This window comes from Haemorhous mexicanus, chromosome 19, assembly GCF_027477595.1.
Source record: "Haemorhous mexicanus isolate bHaeMex1 chromosome 19, bHaeMex1.pri, whole genome shotgun sequence".
Taxonomy (NCBI): Eukaryota; Metazoa; Chordata; class Aves; order Passeriformes; family Fringillidae; genus Haemorhous; species Haemorhous mexicanus.
This window is the reverse complement of record NC_082359.1, coordinates 9,025,134-9,048,942: the sequence shown is the minus strand read 5'-3', so window position 1 is coordinate 9,048,942 and position 23,809 is coordinate 9,025,134. Positions and strand designations below refer to the sequence as shown.

The following is a 23,809-nucleotide window of genomic DNA, read 5'->3' as shown; positions in this document are numbered from 1 at the left end:
TCCCCCTGCCCCAGCAGTGAGACCCCACACACCAGGGAATGCAGGGGAACAGATGGATTTTCCACGGGAAGGAGCAGTGACTGCTCCTTCCAGTTGAAAATGTCAGCCCAGCAGAGCCATGTGTTCAAACCATTAAACTGCTGCCTTTGCTCTGCCAGCAGTGAGGGGAGAGAGGGCTTTGAGGAGGGATATTCAGAGGGAAATGCTCCTCAGCCTGGCACAAGGCAGACAGGCCACAGAGACCCACAGCCAGAGCCTGAACCCTCATTTCTATGTACCCAAACAACAAGGTTTTTCTCTTCCAGACACTTCTTGTCAATGAGATGAAGTGACAGTAAAATAAGAAATTGCACTAATGCAGCAGCAATCTCTCACACATGGGGCTGCCTTTACCTGGGCTCCTAAGCAAGAGCCTTCATAAGGAGTGTCAAGCTTATAAGGCCAGCATGTTTTGGAGGTTGTTTGCACATGGGTTAGGGTTTGAGGTTAGAGGTTATTCCACTGGGTCATTTCAGGCCAAAATCCATGCAGAGCATTCAGCCAGACAGATTTCTCAGAGATGAGGGTGTGGGCCATTAATTAGGGAAACTGACAATGTTTAATCTCACTGCATCAAGAATAAGGGACATTGAGGGTCCATGAATTGAGATAATTTGATTTTAGTACAAATACAATATTTCTCTATTAACATCAGAATGTAAATAGTTTCACACAGAGTGCAAAGGAGCCTCTGCCATGTTTGCTGCTGGGAGAGAAGGACACAGCAGACACAGTGTTTGTTTACAAGGGATTGCAGGCTTAAATTGTCAACCACTTCCCCAATATCACCACAGAGCTGCTGGCAGCCCAGGCCAGGAGCTCAGCACAGAGTGGAGGCTGCACCAGTCACATTCTGAGGCATCAAACCCAGCACCTACCCTTGCATTTAGGAGAGGAGACACAATGCTGATGGGGCCAGGAGCAGTCAGCTGGAACACTTCAGTTCCCCTAAAAGAGAGGAATTATTTTCCATGGAAATTAGCAAAAAGCTTCTGTTAGCAGCAGTGGCAAATGATGTAAAATCGTATCTTGCAGGTAAATGAAAGTGCACACCAAAAACACAGCAGTGGAGGAAGGCTGGGCCTGCAGAGTTCAGGTGGGAGTTGCTGGGGGCTGCAATCCAGCCCCATCACTGCAGCTCTTGTGTGCTTTCCAGTGGGATGTGCATGTCTGCAGGAGAGGTGTGCATGCCCCACCTGGTTCTGGGCGCACATGTGCAGGAGTTTACTACCAAGGAACAGGATTCACTTCACCGGGGCACGAGCTGCTCTGTGAAAAGCTTGGAGTCCATCACAAGTTGTTGCCTCCTGAGAGGGTGGGCAGAATAGGAAACGCACAGCCTCATCACCAGCAGGCAGCAGGAGCTGAGACAGACTCAGGATTTTCCTGCATTTCATCCCAAAAAAACTTTTCTGTGGGCTGCATGATGATCTGAGTTTCTTGGCTGACCAAGACTTGGGAACACAAGGCACAGAATTCAGATCATTCAAAAATGTAGGTATTCTAATAAACAACCCAGAAGACCTCCCTAATGTGGGAGGGAAGCATTCTGGGGATAGGTTTCCACAAAAGCAAAATATTTCCTGGAGCAGGCTTTCCACCAGAGGAACAAATAAGGTTTTAGAGGCTGAAACCTTGGACAAGGCACACCTCACACTGTGGACATGGTGCTCGTGTCCCTCCAAGGCCACTCTCCAGCCCAGCCCTGCAGTGCAGGGTGCAGGGCAGCCCTGGCCAGCAGTGCCCTGCTGTGCTGGGTGCTGTGCACAGGTTATTGCAGGGCTCCCACACAGGTTCATGTCTCCAAGCATTCCCTCATGTCTCAGGAGAACCACAGGGACCATGTCCAGCTCTGTTGTTTCAGCCATGCTGTTGAGGCGCCTGTTTACTTGGGAATCATATGTTTTCTGCCCTGGTCCTCACTGTATTCAGAACAGTTACTTAGCTTCAATAAGCCCCTTGTTAAAGCCTTTTCCTTTCTGTAATCTCATCAAACTAACCAAAAGGAGTTTGTTCTGAAATAGAGTCCCATTTTGTAACCTGGCTTCCTGGAGGAGCGCTCCCCATGCTCACCCGGCCCCTCCACCACAAAAGGGCTCTGCTTGTCCTAGCGCTGACAAAACACTCCGTCTGTTTGGGTTAGTCAGCAGGGGGTTAATGAAAAGCCCGGCCCTGGGGACTCCCACCTTATCTGCAATCATGAATTTATTGAAGAATGTGTTAATGTGCTGGATTTTATTCATCAGGGGTCAGGGCTTTTCAAATTCTTCCTCCCAGCTCCCCCTCTTTCCATCCCTCCCCAGCAAGCTCACAATGCTGTTTAAACAAAGGACTCCCAACACAAAGAGCAAATTTACACAGTAAAGTTTTCTTGCAAGCCCAGAGCAGAGTCTGGAAGAATTCCAGCTTTATAAAGAGAAAAGGGGATGGGGGGGAAGAAAGGGGGAAGGGAGACAGGGGCATTTTGCAGAGGATAAAAGGAAATTGAGAAAAGTTCCCACCTCCTGAAGCTCAGCCCTGAATATTCTCCATCAGTTAACCCCAAAGCAGGAGGATGTTTTGGCAGAACATGAGCCCCCAGTGCATCAAACTTGTCAGCCTCCTTCGAGGTGGAGGCTGAAATGAGTGTTTCAATATCACATTTAGGGTGACACTTCAACAGCTCCTTTGTCTGTGGACTGCTAACAGAAACCCCTAAGAGGACACAGCAACCATTCACCAGGGCTCCTCTGCTCCTTGTTTCACAGGTGTGACACAAGCATGATCTAAAAGGAAATAACTAGGCTCAGCAATGGTGACATGGTGACACGTGTCCATGGCCAAGTGAGAACACAAAGGAGCCACGGATCCCACCTCCCATATCCCACCACATGCTGTCCCAAGACCAGGGACCCCCAAGGTCCTGTCAGAGCACCCCTGGCACCACCCATCCAGGCTTGGCAAGGGCCCAAACCCACTGCTACCTGCCAGTGCTGGAAATAGGCAGCCAAGGATTCCCTTCCATCACCTTGAACATCATCCCCACTCCACAGCTGGAATAAAGGGATGTTTGGTTGCTTGCTTTTATTCTTTTTCACTAAAAGGTTAAGGACCCCCACCACCCTGTCCATTTTGGTTGTGCTGGTCAGAGCTCTGGACACTAGAAAACAGGGCACAGCCCTGCAATAATGAACCAAAGATGACCTACATGATTTTCTTCAGGTCTTGTCACCTCCACTTCCTGCACTGTCATTATTGAGCTCTGGCAACATCTCAGAAAGGAGAGCTTAGAAGAGACATCACCTCCAGTCACTCCTCTGCCTTCTAGGCACAGCCTCACAGAGTTCACCTGAGCAGAGAGTTTAAAACATTTTACAAGCAAAATATAAACATTTTACAAGCAAAATATATGTGATGTTATTGGCCATAATGCTAAACTGCTGGGGGAGCTACAAATTGTCCCCCAGGCAGGAGAGTAACCACTTCAGGAATATGACCTAGGGATTTTGGAAATATTTGATATTAAAAGAAACCCATTATAATGGGATTCTACTTTCTAACAACTTTCTCAGCCAAAAGGATGCCATTGACTGCAACTTTCATTCCTGTGTTTATTTACCTTGGTTTTTATGGAGAGAGATGCCTTCTGCTGTACTCTCATAGCACCAGCAGCCAGCTGCAAGCAGCTCACCCAAACAGCAGGGGAAGAGAGGGTTTAAACGACTCTGGATCACACACAGGAGGCCCCAAACAGCACTGCAGGAATGCTGGCTGGCACTGCAGGGGCAGAGCTGCCCAGCAGCCACACATGGTGGCCACAGAGGGGCTGAGCAGATCTCAGCACATGGGATCCAGCTGCACTGCCAATGGATTCCTGACTGCTAAACATACTACACATATTTACAGAGTCTCCTCCGTGACAGGAATTCCAAAACCTCATGCAGAAAGTAACTCAAAGGACATAATTAAATCAGTTAAATGGCTTGGGCAGAGAGATGCAGCTACAGACAGATTTCAGCTCTCAGCACAGTCACAGGCCACAGGAAATTATTAGGAGAGCAAGAACTGAAAAAGCTCCAGGAGCAACCACTTGCTTTTCTTTGCTTAATAAACTATAATCCATGCTTAACTCTAGCATGGACCAGGTGAGCCTTTGAGCACAGTGCCCTGGGATGAAGGGCAGTGTTTGGGATAGGCAGGCACCATGCCAGCATCAGCAGAGGTGACATTACCAGGTGACAAGTAAAGCCAGTGTCAAGAGCAGAAATCAAAGACCAGTCAGTTGATTTTCATCTGTTAATGTGATGTGCAGTGAACAGGGAGCTCCTGCTGCAGGAGCTTGGGGCAGAGCGTGCTGCAGCAGGAGGGGCTGCTCCAGCTGCTGGCAGAAGCAAAGGAGCCTTTGCACAGTGGGAGATCTGGGAGCTAAGAAATGGCCTCGTGTGCTGGAGGAGCTGTGTGAATCCAACCATTAACAGAGCTCGTGGTCAGTTTTACTGAACAACTAAGACAAGGCAGGAGCAGGGCTGGGGGCTTGGGGAGCTGCCCCGGGGGCTGCTGCCACTGCCCAGCAGCTCCAGGCATGGTCTGGCCCCTCTGGACAAGCTCCAGTGACCAGAGGAGAAAGAAAGATGCTGCCACAGAGAGAGGGGACACAGAGAGCAGGACAGCCCCAAGATGCCATGGCAGCATCTGAGCAGAGCTGCACAGACATCTCCACCCACCAGCAGCAAAGAGGGTACCAACAACCTCAGAGTACAGACAAGGCCACCATCCTGCAGTGCCTCTGAGGACAGGCTGGGGGTGGTCACCATGGGAATGAGGAGCACCAGAAGCTTTTGCTGCCCAACCAGTTCTGAGTTTCAGGGGGGAACTGCCTGGGCAAAGGGAAAGGTCTTGTCTTCCATGGGCTTCCCTGCAGAGCAGGGACAGTACAGCTGCAATGAACACTGCCATTCTTCCTCCCTCAGGATCAAAAAGTACAATTTAAAACCCACCAATCCTGCTTAGCAGAGGGACACCACTGATGGCAGAGAGGAATCAGCAAAGCAAAGTGCACCCCAAACCTCCCAGGAGCCCCACGGTGCCCCTCATGGGTGAGGGTTTCCCCAGATCGTGAACAAATTTGTTCCCATCATAAGGTCCAGGGCTTACCTGAATATGAACAGTATCCATTCACTTCTTCACACCTCTAGGAAAAAGGACGTGCTAAAAAAAATCAACAAACCTGGTATGAAATATAGAGTAGCCACCATTAACATCATATTTATTGTTATTTAGTTGCTCAGTAAAACATATACAGATATGTACAATATGCAGGAATACAGAAGACTGCACTTTACATATTTAAAAAAAAAGAAAGAAAAATAACACTCAATTTCATGAGCTATCGTCACAGTCTTCCAACCAAGCATTTAGGAAATGAATTTAACAAGAATTAAAAAAAAAAAAAAAAAAGAAAAAAAAAGATTACAGGATTGCCTAACACACAGCAGAGTCAAGTTTTCATATTTTACATGTGCAATAACATTTTTCAGAAGAGTTTGCTAATGCAGTACGGATTACCAGTGTTTTGAGGTTTCTTTTTTTTTCTTTTCCATGAACCAAATTTAGTACAAAGAAATAATATCCTTTTGCTTAAGGCTGTTTTAAAGCTGTAATATTCTTGGGTAGTGAATAGTGATAAAGTTATAACTGCCGGAAATCAGAACCTGCAGTTTCATCAGTCAGAACCTATGAGCGGATGGACTCAAAGCAACAATTTTAATAGAGAATTTCTAAGACAAAATTAGACTATTTCCTCCATTAGCCTTAAGCATTAAAGAAGAAACAATTCTACAAAAATGGGTTATGCTCTTACACACCATCCCTTGAACAGCTGTGAATCCAGTAGCTGACAAAACCTTACACTGCAGCTTAAGAAAAAGAAGTCAAATGTACCAGTTTGATTTGTTGTCCAACCCACCCACCCAGTGCCCGTCCCACTGCTGTGCTCACCTCATCCCTTCCATCTTTTTGGAACTTTTTGTCTTGGTGGTGGTGCCTGGAAGTCCAGTCCCACCCCAGGTTCCCAAGGGCCAGCCAGCCCCAGAGTGACCATGGAGACCACAGGACCTGCACAACTCCCCAGGTGATCCAGGTGACAGAATTCTGGTGCTCATCCCCTTCCACGCTCAGACACTGTGAAAACCTTAACTAAGTAACAAGCCTAAAGCCCCTTACTGATGCTCAAACAGCAGACAGCAAGTAACCTCAAGAGAATGTGATCTGGAGAAAACATGCAGGAGTAGTTAATAAATGAGGCCTCTTCTGTCCTTTTCTGGCAAAGAGGTATTTGATTGTTCCTACCAACTGAAATGCAAAGGAAATGTTGCTCGGTTTGCTACACCACTGCAACTTGCAGACCTAGCACAGGGTTTCTTTTAGGGAACACAGAGGGAGCCAGGGCACAGGGCAGGAGATGGGGAATGTTCTGGCTCCCCCAGCCCAGCCCTGAGGCTGCTTGGGAGCCTCCAGCACCAGCTGGCCAGGGAGAATCCCCAGGGCTTCGGCTTCTGGTCCAACTGCCCCCATCATGGAAGCCATGTAGGACACACAGGCGGGAGGTTTTTCCCAGGCATGTGGGGAACATGTATCTGATAAAATTCTCCCCCTGTTGACCCAGCTTGGCCCCTGAAGGAAGTGAGCCTTGGGCACGGGGCTCTGCAGCAAGCAGAGGTCAGATCTCAGTGCAGCTCAGCCCTGCCACTGTTGCCTCAGGCTCCTGCTGCTATCTTTGCCTCAGTTTCCCTCTCCACAAGAGTGCAACTTACCTCTTCCACAATTGGCTTTTACCTACAGCTCCCAAACATGTTTCAGTTGGAATATTACTATTTAGAGAATGACATAATTTCTATTCTTACTGTGTCAGGCCATGCTGACACTTTATATGTGTTAAAAAAACTGATCAGTGCATTCAGTGTAAAATCAATGGAGAAAACGGGTACAATGAAATTACTGCAGGTGCCACCAGCACTGTGACAAAGTTTGAACCTTCTGTATATGCTGTCAGTACCACATCCCCAGGTGATGAGCAGGACAAGATGCCTGTCCTGGTCAGAATGTAGTTTCTGTTCTGATCTTTGGCAAAAAAAGCAACAAAACCTTAAAAGCACAGGTTTGGTTTGGTCCTGGCTAACAGCTGCCTCAATCAAGACCTCCTTCAATCAAGATCTCCTTCAATCAAGATCAGAGAGGAGATCAGCAAGAGGACTGTGTGTTACCGTATGATTCAGTTTAATTCCATGGCCAGTGAGCCCAGCACGCAGCCAGCCACTGCCTCAACTCCTCCCTCTCTGGCAGTCCCAACCCTGCACTGCACCCACTGCCCAGAGCAGAGCCAGAGGTGGTCAAGTGCCACAACACCCAGGGCTCCGCGCTGCACAGCTCAGCACCTAGAGACAAAGCCCCTGGCCTCAGGACACCTCCTCACCTCACAGGATTCCACTGATTTAAAGGGAATTGCTTAGGCTCTGCATTTCCATAAGCAAGTGAGAAAGCAAGTTCCAAGTGGATGAGAACAACACTCCAGGAGAGAAGTGCAAGCTGCTGAGAATAAGCCAGCAGAACTGGGTGGTGAGACCAAGCCACCACAGCTCCACTCAAACAGGGATTTCTCTTTAAAAGCATCTGAACTCGGTGTTCCCTGACAGGTTCCTTCCCGTGGCACAGGGTGTGCATCCCTGACCTCAGGAAGCCTGAAAAACCTGTTCTCTTCAGTGCAGCAGGAAAAACTAAAAACAAAGCACAAGGCGAGGGACTGCACTCTGAGCAGGAATGCCATCAGACCATGAACTTGGCCGAAATTTTCAGCTGGAAGTGATGGAACAGAGTGACTGGTGTCACCCCAGGGCCCGCTGCTGCAGACTGAGCCCCCCACAGCAGCACAAGTGCTCTGCTGACAGGATTTAAAATCAAACATATACTTAGGTAAGCCAGGACTTGAGGAATCACAGGCAAAGAGGCACCTTCTGGAAGGGGGCTGACAGTGATTACTAGGAGATACTTTACTGGGGATGGTGACATTTTATTGCAGGTGCAGGAGGAGCTCTGCACTCCTGGTTGCACACCCCGACAGAGGTACAAACCATCCCAGCTTTTGGATCCAAACCAAGTGGGTGTGAGGCAGCTCCACAGCCAGTTGCTCCAGGATGGGCAAAAATCCTCATCCTCGTGGAAGCTCCAGCTTTAATACAAAGTAAAATAATATTGAAAACCAGGATTAAAAACTATCCAAATTTATCCAAAGTCAATTCATTGACCAGACCCATAAATCAATCCATGCATGGTTAATAAGAGCACATTCAAATCACATTTCCAAACACTGTCTCTCTGAAGCCACATACGACTGAGAGTGAGGATTCCAGACCACCCTTGGCTTTTTAGAATTTCCTCTCCGTTGGTGTCTACCAAGAATATTACCTCAAATAATTAAAGACCCAGCACAATCATCAAAGATAAAATATAAAGCAGTCTTCAACTCTGTCCCTTCAGCAGGGACACATTTGTGAAATCATGAATAAATAACGCTAGAGAGGCCAACCTTTATTTCACAACCAAAACCAAAACCTCTGGTGCTGTTCCTGAGCTCCAGGAGCTGTGGGAGGTGAGCTGCAGGCACGGGGCAGGATGGGGTCACTCCTGGGCACAGAGACACACAAATCATGGACAGTGTGACATAAAACCACTGGAGAATCAGCCCATGGTGTCAGCTGTGGCTTTATCTGGTTTGCTTCCAACTTTCATTTTGAATGAGCATTATCTAGCCAGAGCAGGAAAGTACGGCTTTCCTTTTATTGTGTGCATCCAGCAATGCTGTTCTTCAGTGTATGGCAGAAATGGGGCCTTGAATGAGTTTGGAGGATTCTGACATCAGGTCTCCCTGCCCTGGCAGATTAGGAAATGCCATCCCTGGGAACCCAGTCCCCTGCATCTTCCAACCTGGGCCATCCCTGACCCCTGCCACTGCACTGGGACCTGTTGTGGCAGGGGCTGGGGCACCCCCAGGCAAGTGCAGGGGACACTGGACCTGCTGCCAATCAACAGCATCTTTCTGCAGTCTAAAATGGGCAAAAAGTGGGCAGGGTGCAGGGGATTTTCTTCTCCACTATCAATAAAGTGGGAAATGAAGGAGCACCATCAGGCCCAGGCAAGCAAGAAGGAGCCTGGGCCTTTGGAGGAAGAGATAATAACTATTAAACGTATTTAAAAAAAACCTCTCCATACCTTCCCTGCTGTGCCTGAACCAGCCCATTCATGACAGAGCTCCATCCCAGGGCTACGCCCAGGTACACAGAGGAAGGAGCATCCTGGCCTCACCAGGAGGCACAGAGCAAAACGAGGCTGAAAGCAGAGCCTCATTCTCTCAGGAAAGGGCAGGTCCATGCCTGAACATTCAACAGAGCATCAACTGCTTGGTTGGTATGAGACTGGCAAAGGCTGAGTGTCACTATAACATATGATTTAATGCTGACCATTTTGCTTTCACTGGTGTTTATTCCTGAACTGCTGCTCCTCAGGATCACCATCCTAATAAGCACTGAACAAAACAAAACAAAACAAAACAAAAAAAAAAAAAAAAAACAAAAAAGAAAAACAAAGCAAATGAGGAAGAAAAGGAGGAGGAGGAGAAGGAGGAAGAGGAGAATCTTTGTCTTATTATGACATACGTGACTTGGACACACACTGAGATGAAAAAGGAAAAGGCCTCATCTATAAATGTATGCCAAGGTTACAGAATAATGGGAAAAAGTGGTCTAGCAGGAAAATCTTAAGCAAAAGTGTGCTAACTGCAGAAGGGTTAACACTGGTAACATACTGTGGCAGAAGATTAAAAAAAAGTTGAGGTTTACTTTAAATTAACCCTTTCCAGTCCATATGCCACTAAGCAGGTACCAACCTAGAAAAATAGTCCACCTAGCAGTAGCGGCCCTTTGAAATTAAAAAAAAAAAGGAAAAAAAAAAATAATAATTTCTTTTGTTCAAGTCAGGGCAGCCACAAAAGTCCCGAATCTGTTGGAGATGTCCGAGTGCAGGGACCTCCACGTCGGCACCGCAGTCCGGCCCTTGGCCTCGCCCACGTCGTCCGTGCAGTGGACCGAGAGGCACTGCAGGTGGGTGCCCGTCTGCGCCGCCGCCGCCGAGGTCTTGCTCGGGGGAAGGTCGTGGGCTGCAAAGGGTTCACAGAGAGAGGTTAGGAGACCCGTGACGTGCAACCCCATCAACTCACAGCCTGCAACCCCCTCAACTCACAGCCTGCAACCCCCTCAACTCACAGCATGCCAGTGGTGTTGTCACTACCTCTCTCCCCACCGGCCACGCGCCTCTCCTGCATCTCCAGCTCGGAGGATGTCTTGTCACCAAAGGTATGGCTCCCCCTACCCACCCCGAAGTGAGATCTGGCTGGTTGTTGACCAGGCCAGAAGAACACCACCTGAGAGAAACCAGAGATGTGTCTGAACACCAGGGATGGACACAGGACCAATGAGAGTGTCCTAGACTGCAGCACAATCAGGAACTTTCCTTCCCCGCTGGAAACGGATGCTGAAACACCACCAAGCAGGAAGCCAGCCCCCAACCCTGCGTGCCCTCGTGGTCAGTCCCAGCATCAGTCTCCCTCCCTCCCTCTTAATAGGGCACCATGATAACATTTTCCCTAAAAATTCTTTCTTTTTAGGACTTTGAATGATCTTTAGCTATCATTAGTTTCTGTTAAGCACAGAAATGTAAGACTTGAACTGAAACATCCAAAACAATGTCCCTAAGCCTTTTTCCTCCAGCTTTTACAGTTCATGTGAAGAGTAGCTAAAATGGGTAGAGCATGACAAAGATGCCAAAAACCAGCAGTAAATGTTTAACATTTCAGGACTTTTCCTCCCATCACCTTTGTCCTGCTCCACAAAGCCAAACAGTGTAGGGATACCACACTTCATGGGGCAACTCACATTACTTTCAATGACCCTCCTGCTATACCAGACACAAAACTAGAACTGAACAGCTTGTTACACAATCACAATAATATTAAAAAATAATGCTAAACTAGCCTGGAAGTCCCTGGTTTAAAATGGAAAAGGCTTTCAATGTTTGATTATCACAGGATGTCAGAGATGCTCATATCTAAAACAGTATAACACCACCACACAGGAACTACCAAGAATCAGAGGATGTGATGCCATCAATGCTGGGAGAAGGAACCAGGCTCCAGAGCCACGCTGCTGCCTGCTCAGCCCTGCTCTGGGTTAGTGCTGCAATGTGCAAAATCCACACAGAGCTCCACTGCACACCTCAGCTGGACCCCGTGCTTGCTTTTCTCCAGGCACCCTCCTGTGCTGCTCCAGTCGAGGATCCAGCAGCAGCAGGCAAAGGTGCTCACACTGTCTACACCCAAAAGGATTCCAGCTCCCTGCAGTTGGTGTTGGGTGGTTTTAGTCAGTTTTGATGAACAGGCAGCACTGAGGGGCTGAGCAGAAACGTGGAGCAGAGGCTGCTGCGTGACACCTGAAGTTCCAGCAGGCAAAGAGGTCTTGGCACAGATCCCTTCCCAGCACATGGAGCTTCTACTCTTCTTTCCTGTCACCCCCCCTAAGTCCTATGGCTTTGGGAAAATCACAGGGCAAAAACCCCAGACTCCCTGAATAACCACTATTTGATCAGGTATTCAATTAAAACTTACTGTCCAGACTGCAAGTATACCTAAGACATTTTTTATTTATAAAATACTCAAAGCTCAGGTGGGGATTGTGCAGAAAATCGTGAACAGGAAATGTTTTCCTTACTTGTGTTTGTTCACAAGACACGCAGTACCCACTGTTTTTATTCTTAGGTCTCCCTGACTGCACAGGACATGCTGGGCTCGGCACAGGAAGAGCCAGCGCCTCGAGATTAGTCCTTGTGACAGCAGCTCTCTTCCTCTCCTGCACAGAAAGAGGAAAGAGTCCCACAGCTGAACTGCTGCCACAAGGGGCCCAGGGGTCCCAGCAGTGTTTCTACAAGGGCTGCAGGAGACCCCCAACTGCCAAGGCAGAGATGGCACATTCCCAGGCTGGCATTGGAGCCAGAACTCCCCTGCACCAGCTGTGCAGTCATCCCAACACCTAGAACAGAGCTGGTCCTCAGCAATGACTACATAAACAAATTCATGTGCCACAAGGAATTAGAGAATAAAAAAATAGGCTTATTTGTTTGTAAATCAGCAACTTCTTTCTAAGCCATTTGCTGTGGATAAAATTCATAAGCAAAGTATTGATAAAGAAATCAAAACAAAATCTGTCCCACATCGGTGAACAAGATTCCTTGGCTTGAGAGGAAAACCCAAGTAAAAGGGGTGAGCAGGAACTGAGCCTCAGTTTGCAAAGCCAATACTGACTGACACTGTCCACACGAGCCTTGCTCACCATGGGACATCACTGTGGGAGCTCCAGCTCTCCTGTCATTAACGAGCACAGAAAGTGACATATTCAAATCCAAAACAAAGAGAGCTCGCAGCAAAGCTTGCGCTGGCACAAGAATTCTCAAAGCCAATCTGGATGGAAATTTTCAGTGCAATTTACTTTTTTTCCAGTATTTCTGTCTTGACAAAAGTATGATGCTTTCCAGGAAAAAACCTTTGCAGCAAAAAATTAAAGTTATGCTGATCCACCTGGTGAGAATTATGTTCTTAAGCATGAGATACTGCCTGATGCTTGTCCAGAACAGTAACACTCTCCCATCAGACCTGTTTCACCAGCCATCCTGTCTGCCTTCTTCCTCACAGCCACAGTGTCCTGGCACTCCCCAGTCACAGTGTCCATGGTCCAGAGCAGCTCTGGTAGCTGAGATGGACGTGACTCGGCACGTTAAAATTAGTCAGGTAATGCAAGATGGTGTCACCACATCATTGCTTCACAGCTGCCAAGTTCCAGATAAATCATTGTCAGTCACAAAGTACCTCACTGAAAGCAGGGAATTTTTAAACAAATTATCTTTAAACTGCACAACTGCCTCTATTAGCAACTACTGCAAGAAATTTGTGTTATTAGAAAAAAGCAGTACACTTCTAATAAGGGCCATCCTCCACACCCAAGATCTGGAGATGGTCTGGGTGGAGACTTCCCCTCCAAACCAAAGGACATGACACAGAACCCGGAACTGACAAAAGCACAGCCACCCTGTGCAAAGGACAGCATGTGCCACTTGGAAACAGCAAATGCTGAAGCAGAGGTAAGAAATCACACATCATCTATAAGCCCATGTCATGTTCATGCAAAAAGCAAGAAACTCAAATCAGTAAAGTGACCAAAGACCAAAAGAAGTCTGGAAAACTCTCCCCCATGAAGGTGTCCTTCCCTACGGCTGTTAGTGATGCTGTGGTGGTCTCAAGAGCCAGTTTGCTTTGAGGCAAGAGCTTCTGACCAAGCTTTACCCAGCCAAACACATTCCAGCCATTCAGCCGCAGACAAACAGCAAGAAGAGAGTGCCCAGCCATGCTCTCCAGCCTCCCTCCAGGCCCGACCCTCTGCTCTGACCTTGCACTTTTGGGAGGCTGCTCTTTCGTTCTGCTCTACTTTGCAAAGGCACACAGCCTTCAAAAAGAAAAGGTTGCTGTTTGTTTGTTTGTTTGTTTACACAGCATAAATGGCAGCGTGGTGACTAACCCAGGAGCCTGGCCAGCAGCGTTGGAGCCTGCAGCTGGGACACAGGAAGAGAACCAGGAGTTCTGCACGACAAAAAAATTCAATACACACACTACAGACTGCTCTTCCATATCAGCTCAGGAAAAACACATTTCTTTAGTGAAGTTAGACCCTGGCATTCACCTTACTCTGCAGACAGCAGGTGTACACACCTTCAGTCCCCTCCAGCATCCTTCTCCCTTTTCATGAGACCCTGAGCAGTTAAGCTGCTCAATATAAAGCCTCTTTTGTTGTGTAGCATCTTCTTATGCATTATGAAAAAACAAACTTGTTCTCTTCACTGTGACAACCCCACCGAGCACTGTGCAAACCCAGAGGTGTCCCAGTTTTTAAGTAAAGTAATCCCATTAAAAACGAGTTCACCTGCACAGCTACCACACATCATCTTGTCAGAGAGGAGGCTAATTGAGGGAGGGCTGGTGTAGCCAAGGCAACTGCAGATGCTATGCTGAGACACCAGGAGCTGATGCTGCTCTTCAGGTGCTGCTTTTGCCATCCTTCTCGTTTTTGCCAAAATCACCACCAACAAAAGGACGGAAAGCGGCGAGACACGGAAGCGAGAGCACAGACACAGTCTGGTAGGGGTCTGGTTGGGAGTGGGTTCCACTCCACATTTCAGCGTTCCTTCGAGATTGAAGTGACAAACAGGAGGTGAAGATCCCTAGAATGGCTCCTTGCCCCAGGGCTCATCCCTTACACTTGCTCACCGCTCTGACACGGGCTCAGCCGCCCGCGCTGCCCAGGGTCCGGCTGCCCGGCACAGCACGGCCCCGCCGCCGCCCTCGATGGCCAGCCGAGCGTGAAGGCCCTGCATTGCTACTCATCTCGTTAAGGCTCAGTCGGAGGATTTGGCCAATAACACTATATTCCCTGATCAGAGATCTGTTTCCCCTCTACCATCTGATAACCACTCTTAAAGGACGCGTTAATGGGCTTCCCTTCACTCCGTGCCCGTTAAGCAGAGGCCGAGCTACCATAAGAGGGAATAGATTTGAGTAATGATCCCTTATGAGGCAGCAAACCTACATATAGTGTTTAAAATTATTCCCTTAGGACAAGATGTTTTTCACCAAATCTCCCACATGACAGTTTGACATATTGGTTCAGGCACATAGCTCTGCATTTGTACACAGCACAGAAGCATCTCTTTTCAGTTTTTGAGAAAAATAAGGTCTGAAAACATTTCATGTTTCCCTGGACACTGGACCTAGTCTCCACAGATTAATTTATTCCTGAAATTGTATTTTTAAAATTTTATTTTTAAACACAACTAGTTCATTTGTGTTGATAAACAAATGAGCAATCTCCTTCCTCACCTCTGCAGCACTGACAAAGTCCTTGACAAAGGCATTTTCTTGACCCTAGAATACAAGGAGGCAAGGGCTTGCATTTGTTCCTAGACACAAATGTGGCACCTGCCACCTGCTTACACCATAAACCTGCATGGCTTTCAGGTGCCTTCGCCCCTGACAATCTGTGTCTACTTTGGGCTGGATGTCTCTGCTGTTCCAATGCTTGGAGGGCACAGACTCCCTCTGAGCCCAGACTAGCAGCTCTGCTGGCATTCAAGGAAAAGCCCCAGCTACTCATTATTAGAACATTCCTCTTAATTTGATTTTACTTCATTTATTCTGTGTAATCCCTGCTTGCAAGACACCTAAAGGTGCTGCTCTCCCCTGCTGCTCTCTGCTCTGTATGCACAGAATTCAGTGGTGGTGGTTAAGGTGAGCAGCTGATGCCAAGGGCTCCTCAGGACAAGCTCAGCGGAAATGGGGACAGGTGACTCCTCACACTGCTGACCAGGAGCACTCAGCAGAGACACCCCAGCTCCAGGGCATGGGCCACATTTCACTCCATGACATTTCAAGAAGCCATTTGGCTTGGTCAGCCCCTCAATTTATTGTCAAGGCCCAGCCAGCTGAGCGCTCTCTGAGAGCCTTTCTCACGGAAGGAGGAAGGGCTCTTCATCAAACATGCGTGCACAGAGCTGAGCACCCTCCCACAGCACTCGTATATCCTGCAATCCAGGATTAAAGCTCTGACTTTGCTGCAATACAGACAAGACTCACCCAAAGGCATGGCACACCCAGGCTAACACACAGTCTGTTCACCATTAATGCTGCCTGCTGCCCACCCCTTCATCAGCCCATCAGCTCTGGCAGCATCCTCTGGTCCTCACAGGCCCTTCCTCCACAGACAGCTTGATTAATTGGAGGTGCCTGAGGCTCTAAAGGGAGCGTGTATCAGCCCATGCTACAGAAATGTTTATTTTGTTTTCAGTGGTCTCCAAGCTGGCATGGGGCTCCATCAGAGCTCGCTGCTTGCACAGAATTCAGATAACAGGAGACACATAGTGCTTGCTGCAAATACATATTTTTCTTTTTTCTCCCTTGACCTCTTTTCCTGCTCCTGTTTTCACCAGGAGCAATGGAAGGATGTGCACACCACGACAGGGAGGCTGCCCAAACCCACGGCAGCGTTAAGAGTTTGCTGTCAGGCTGTAGGATTACAGTCAGACTGTGAGCCACATGCTCACACAAAGAAACAAGAAACTGGTGAAAAAAGGTGAAGTAGCAAAAATGCTAACCCTATCAATGGAAATGGCAGCACTCATCTTACATGTAGCACGACCTTGAAGATACAGAATGAAGGATGTGTGGATGAGGACAATGACATTGCTGTTGTAAAATCCACGTTCCCTCCACTGTGCCAGGAAGAGACAAGAGATGGGAACTCTTTGCTCCCCACCTTGCTGCCACTGCCCGCCAGGAGAGCAACATGCCACCATGGCTCCACAGGCAAGTGTGAAACTGCCTACACCTATTTATTTCTCTGGAGGCTACTGTTAAATCACTGTTTTCCAGCTCCATGAGTCTCCAAGAAGAAAGGTAAGCTCTCTATCCCTGGGGAAGCCAAAAGCTCCGGGCCTTGGGACAGCACCAGCTCCTGCTCCTTGCTAGATGGCCACAGCAACAACGGACTGTTTCTAACTCATATCCTTCCTCTCTTTTGGCTACCTTCAGTTCCTCTTTTCAGTTTAACACACTGACTCTCAGACTGGCTTCCCTGCAAAACACAGACCACAGAGGGGGGTCCTGCCTACCCCCCTGGTGAAGTGGCTGATATTGGGGTTTGGTTCTCACAGAACAAAAGACCATTCTGGCAAACCAGGTCCCACCCCAGCTGCAGTGCTGCTGTTTGCCAGTCTGGTTCTGCCTACCCCATGCAGGTGAACCACTGCCTCTCTGTGACAGCCATGGAAAGCTGAGCTTCCAACCAGGGCCTAACCCAACCACACAGCTCCAAAGTGCTGGGCAGTTCTGGTGCCATCACCAACACTGTGTTCTCCTCAGCTCTGCACCATGTGAGAACTGTGGCCCTGCCCAAGCAAGGAAAACTGGCATTAAAAATCAAACCAAAGCAACCACCAACAACAGTCAGACAAAGTCTGGACACTTCCAACAGAAAATAAACATGAGTCCAGCAACTGCAGCCCATTCCAGCACAGCTGACCCAACAGTCACAACATCCATATGCTGCCATCCAACACCAGTGAAACCTTAGGGAGCTCCAAGTTATTTTCCAGGGTCTGTTGTTCTTCCCCCTCAAAAAACCTGAACACTTCTGCTCATCTCTGAAAGGAGTGAACTGCCTAAGCCCCAGCCACCAGCTCCATCACACTGACACTCAGACCTGGCACTGGGAAGGGGCTACAACCAGCTTCTCTCTCATAACCCCTCCTTCTGACGGCTCTGTGGCTGTCTCAGACATGGCCCTGCCTCTGAATCCAGCCCCCAATGTGGGAAGACCACTTCCACAGCAGGAAAGAATATTGGCTGACTGATCCTGTGTTTTCATGCTGCTGGCATACATCACCTGCTTGCACTAACGAAATGCTCTGAGCCTATTTTCACCAAGAATGACAAATGACACATCCGTGATGAGTAAGGAAATGCTGGGTTTTGCTTTCAAATTTATTTCATATGTACGCAAACTATCACATGACAGTTTTACACACAGCTCCAGCCCATTCAAAACCCATCTCCTGACTGCCAGAATGCACAAGCAAACAAAAGATTTTCAATAAAATCCAAAGTGGAATTTTCTGATTGCACAGAAGTCACATGAAACCATTCAGTAATCTCTCACTTAAATAAAACCAGTTCTGGACACTGTCTAGTATTATTTCAGGGCAGGCCAAAATTGAAAAAAGATGCTACTTAAATGTTCTAATGTATTAAATCACCACCTGGACATTCCAAAAATAAGGTAAGATGCCAACTTCCACTAGCAAGGGAAGGGATGTACCAATGCATTTCTAAAGGCAGTGAGTAGTTCATGATTATGCACAGAGCAAACAGAAACACCTAAATTCCAGTGCTCTGTCAGATTTGTGCAAGAACTTTGACACAATTGTGGGGGGAAAAATAGATATTACAGTAATAAGTAGGATATTTAAGCCCTGCAGATCATACACAGAAAACTATTTTCCTTAAGTGAAAACAGAATTAAAGATGAAGATTCCCTTCAAAGAACTTTGATTGTAGTCATTTAGTTTCAGGATGCAAATTAAATGAGCACTTGTTAGCCAAGCAAAAGAAGGGAATTAGCTCTGAAATATTTCACTCTCTTGTGAGGCTCAGATATGCTTGGCCAAAGACTTCCAGGTGTTTTGTCACATTGGTCCCCAAGAGCTCCCCTCTGTTCTCACACCCTAAAGCCAGATCTGCATCCAGCCTGGCTGCAAGGGCTGGGACAGGGATCTGCTTGGTCCCTCTGTCTCCTCCCTGGCTCTGCCCACAGCTCCCAGAGGTGCCTCTGCCCCATCTATAACTCACAATTACGAGAGCCCGTAACACAAAACTGCCACAGGCAAAGTCAATCTCTCCCAGGGGCCTCACACATCTGAGGCTCCTGCACACCAAGAAATAGTGATCATGTGCAGTAATGCTTGGGGTTAAACCACACAAGTTCAAGGATATCCCTGAAAACACAGTGGGAGTTTACCAAAGGCTAACATTAGTGAGAAGAACCAGCATCAAGGATCATTAGCTCTTTTATGCCATTTATTTATAGCCTACCTTGAAACATCTCATTTCTCTTTAAGACACCTCCAGCTGAAGTTTGGTGTCTCAGGGGTGAATGAGGAGACTTTGGGAAACAGTGATCATGAAAACAAAAGGTGTTCAAGCAATTTTACCACTCACAGATCAAGAGAAAAGAAGACCAGAGACCTCAGGTCAAAGCTGGCACCTGCAGAGACACAGCTCAGAGATGGACAGAACAGGCTGAACAGGGCTCTGAGCACCTGGCCTAGTGGAAGGTGTCCCTGCCCATGGCAGGGGTGTGGAACAAGATGAGTTTTAAGGTCTCTCCCTGCCCAAACCATTTTGTGATGCTATGGGGCACTCCCTGACCTGCACTGTGCTCAGCAGCACCAGCTGCTTGACACTCCAAAAACAGGGGGTTCCAAATCACTGCTTGCAAGTCCATTGCAAGTAATTCACAGGCAAATTCTAAAGAATCTGCAAGGAATAACTAAAAAAAGCAGAACTATCAAGAGGCCTGAGCTTCTTAGAGAAGGGTCACAATCTCTGCTGGAAAACATTTAAATGCTGGCAAATCAGACTGAGAGCTGATACTATCAACCCAGCACCTCCTGGGCAAATACTTGCTAAATCTCTTCTAAAAAAAATCCCAAATTCTGGTATACCCTAAATTTTGACTACAGAAAGAGATAGAAATGTCGTCATATAATGGATTTGGCATATTCAGAAAGCAGCAATAAGGTGTGGTGATTGAGCTGGGGCCCAGAAGTCTGATGGAGGAACAGAGTTTGATTGAACAGCATGTTTAAAAATTAAATCTATCTGAAAGGAAAGAAAAAAAAGTCATTAGAAGAAATGCACAACCAAATGAGGAGCAATGGCAGTGAGGGAAATTCAGTATTAAAAAAAAACACACAAAGAAATCTGGCATTCTTAGGTACAGATGTAAGTGCCACTATTAGGATAAGAGAAATATAAGCTCATCTTTTACTTCCAATTGTCACATCACTGTGGAGAGTCTTCATGAAATTCTCAGAATAGCAACGAATCAGGAGCAAACAGCTGTTCAAGCAGGAAAGTCACAGGTAGACAGACTTTCCTTGCTTCAACAAAAAATTAACTCTAAAGTTTCACAGGCCAGTAAATCAACAAAATGGGCCTGTACAACACAGGACAAACAGTCTCATCTTCCAGCCCAAAGCTGAAATATGGGCCTATGTTCTCCTTCCGGCCATATGCTCACGTGATTTATGACCCACAACAACTTCAATACTCTGGAAAATGAAAGAACAGCAGACAATTAGTTCATCCCACTCTGCTGAGGATTGTGTGAGCTCTGCCCTGCAGCACCTTCCCAGGGAGCAAGGGCCAGCAGCTCCAGTTGCTCCTGTCAAGGGCAGGGGAGGGACACGGGGCTGAGCAGCACCCAAGCACTGGCACAAGGAACACAGCACACCCCCAAGACTTCACTGCATGGAGCAGCCCACAGGAACTCCAGGAGAGATGCAGAAGGACTGCTAACCAGGGCCTGGAGTAACAAGACAAGGGGGAATATCTCCCACCTGAGAGATGGCAGGATGAGATTGGATATTGGGAAGAAATTATTTACTCAGCGAGTACTGAAGCACTGGAACAGGTTGCCCAGAGAAGTTGTGCCTGCCCTACTCCTGCAAGTGTTCAAGGCCAGCCTGGATGGAGCTTGGAGCAACCTGGTCTAGTGAAAGGTGTCCCTACCCACAGTTGCAGTAAGATGACCCTTCCAACCCAATTCTCTGATTCTCTTCTGTGATTCATTCCTATCGCATCTGTTATCCTGGTCTAGATCTGGTCAGTGCAGAAGTACAGACCATCCCACTAGCAGGGTGTAAGGACCTCATCATCTCTACCTGCAGCTGTGCCAGGCAGGACACTGCCTGCAAGGCAAACACTGTCAAACCAGGCAGGATTCAGCTCTGCAGCACCTGCTTCGCTGCCACGACACAAATGCAAAGGCATCACCCAACAAACAAACAAAATCCTCCACCCCACCCTGAATTAGGCTTTTCCCTTGCACAGGTGGGGTGAAGTGCAAGTTCAACAGCTTGACTCATACAGCCAAAACTTCACCCAATCCCAGCCACCATGGCAGCATCAGCTGGGGCTGATGCACTTGTGAACCACCACAGAGCACACAGCTGAGAGCCTGTGAGATACCAAGTCTAGCGGCACAACGTCAAAATTGGTTCTTCTGAAGCCAAGGGTATCCAGACTGGTCTTTAGCTAATTTTTGAATTACAAACCCAAGTCATGTGTCAACTCAAAGGCATGTCTCTGAACAGCCCTTCATGGATGAACATTTTGTCCACTTGGGAATGTGCCAAATAACTCAGGTATCCATAACAGTACTGCAATGAATTCTGCTATCTGCCATCCTGCTCAGGTCTGGATCCACACAGCTTCATCCCCCAGCAGCAGAGCTGCCAAGGCAGATGGGCCAGCAAGGCTTCAACAAGAGGGTGAGCAAAATGGCAGCAGGAGCACCCATTACCCACAGGACTGCAAGGATAGAGGGATGGAGTCTGAGCTCAGTGTCTTAATGTACCCACCTTGCCTCCCTTCCTGGAGGACTTAAGCAGAAGGCAGCTGTGCTGAAGGAGTTAATCTTGCCTGGAACGACCTATCTCCGGTTTCTCAGAAACTCAAACGCTGCAGAGCTGGGCTTTCTGCTCCCTGCCTGCTCCTGCCTGCCCTGCCTGCAGCCTGACCCCTGACATTTCCACTCTGCTTCTCCCTGGCATGGAAAACTTAACCATACACAAACAAACAGGTTGGGAGGACAGATAAATGGAACAGAGGAGGAGAAAGGGAAGATTGCTCAGATTCCTTGTCAAGGCCCTGATTAAATAACAGCAGCACCACCAGACGTGGGTGAGGGGCTGGCATTTATCAGTAAACCCTGAAGTCTACAGCAAGACATCTCTGTTTAATTAATCCTGAAAGGGTCCCTTCCCCCTTCTACTTCCCAGGGAGGTTCTGAGGATCTGAAAGTTTAAAGACACAGCGAATCCTTTTTAGCTCTTTCCTTACAAAACACAAGGGCAAAACTACAGTCAGGATTTACTAATTCTATGGCAAAGGCTGCCATTGCATGGACACATGTAGGCAACCCCCACTGAGGGAGCATCTTGGATTCAGTCATACCTCTGAGGCAATACACCCATCATGTGACAGCTTTAGAGTGACCAGCTGGAAGCCTGCACACACCTAATCACAGCCATGCATGGATCTGCAGGTCTCACCTGGACTCTTCTGCCATTCTTACACAATACCCATTTCCCAATACCCATTTCCCAAGGGATAAGTCTCTTCAGTGCCTGATGCAGTTCTAGTGTCACCCATTTTTGTACAGTTTTCCCACGGTGGCATCGCCATCACCCAGCAATGGAAGAGTCTGCATATACACATAAAGCAAAACAAACTGCAAATGCTCTTGTCTCTGGGCTTTCACAGAGCTTGAGGAGGCTTGGGAGGACCTTCCAAGGCACCTTCCATTTCAGGATGTCCCCTGCCCTTTGATCCAAGGTGAACACTGTACAAGTGCAGAACACCAGAGTTTAAACCATCAGCCATGAAGGGCCACGAAGCTCAGCAGCAATAGGAGAGGAGCTCTGCTTTCAGGATGCCTTCATCCCACCACAATGCTCAAGGGAGCTGTAAGGTCTCTGAGGGTTCTAACAGCAATGGAAACTCTGGGCCCTAGAGAGTGGACAGACCACCAAACCCTAAAACAGCTTCCAACAGAAAAAGCCTCAGCAAGCACTTCCCAAAGCTCAAGATCAGTTCTGAACAGGGAGCAGGGCAGGGGAGGGTCTGGCAGCAGTGCTCAGGCCCCCAGGTCAGCCACCTAAACCACCATTCACCCAACCACCCATCCAAACAACCATCCAAGTGATGGTAGAATTACAGGGATCAATTCTTTTTGTGTTACTGCAAAAAGAGAAAATGAAAAAGTAGCAGAAAATCTCTGTAATAATGACTTCTGGTCCAATAGGAAGCAAAAGAAGGGGTGGGGGGGAAAGGGGAAATTTAAAAGTCTAAGTTCAAATTGTAAAATAAATCTGTAATTCATATCAGTTTTATAAAATTCCCAGGAAAATACAAAGTCAAAACCAGTTATTTTCTTGAGGATCTATATTCTTAAATACCTGGTTTCAACATAATCTCTTTTTAAAGAAGTACTGGGATGGGGGATGAACTGAGAGGAACTGAAAAAGGTCTCTGCCTACCCAAAAAAAAAAATCATTATGCAATGACAAGAGACAATCCAGTCTATAATCAAAGACAGAATCCTGACATGTTCAAAGAGAAAATTATTGTAACAACAGTGACTTTGAAGATGAGAAGGATTTTTTTGATTGAAACAATGGCCATCAAGATTTTTACTGTAGCAGCCAATGTTTAAATGCATCACTCAGCATGCTGAGTTCCTGCAAATACACTGAGCACCAACACAAAAAAAAACATGAAAAAAATTAAACAGTGACACCTAAGAAAGTCCCACCTAAAGTGGAACCAGGCAACACTCTCTGAGTGTGAACCACTCACACTAGGGAGCAAACACTCCTACTGATGGGCATGCTTCTCCCAGGGAGTGAAGTTTTACAGAAGAGCCATGTCCCATTAATCCAAAACTTGCAAGTTACAAGGCACTATACTAAAATATTTAAATTTCTGACATTTGCTTCCAGGAAGTTGCATATTTGGCTGTAAAAGTCGTGATCTGCACTCTTTGCTGAACTAGTGTGATTCACAGAAAATGAATCACAAAAGGCAACTTGGGTGACTAAAAAAACCAGCTGTTCTGTAATGCACCTAACAAGCAGTATCAGATTTGCTGCTGTTTGATTAGGAGACTATCAGAAGATGACTATAAATACCCCTTTCAAAAACAGAATCTGGATTAAGCTCAGTGTTAGCTGGGTGCTAGTCAGTCAGACTGCCTCACACCTCTCCCATATCTCACCTTTTAGGAGAAAGCCCAAGCACAGACCCCCT

The 23,809-nt window shown here is 47.4% G+C and overlaps 1 protein-coding gene across 1 annotated transcript in view; it reads right to left on the bottom strand.

Moving 5' to 3' along the window:
• Positions 1–5,267: 5,267 nt before the first annotated feature.
• Positions 5,268–23,809, bottom strand: part of MN1 (MN1 proto-oncogene, transcriptional regulator) — a 34,612-nt gene continuing 16,070 nt past the window's right edge. Inside the window, exon 2 of the mRNA XM_059863199.1 lies at positions 5,268–10,225. Coding sequence (XP_059719182.1) covers positions 10,038–10,225 — 188 coding nt within the window. The 3' untranslated portion in view covers positions 5,268–10,037. The remainder of the gene's footprint in view (positions 10,226–23,809) is intronic.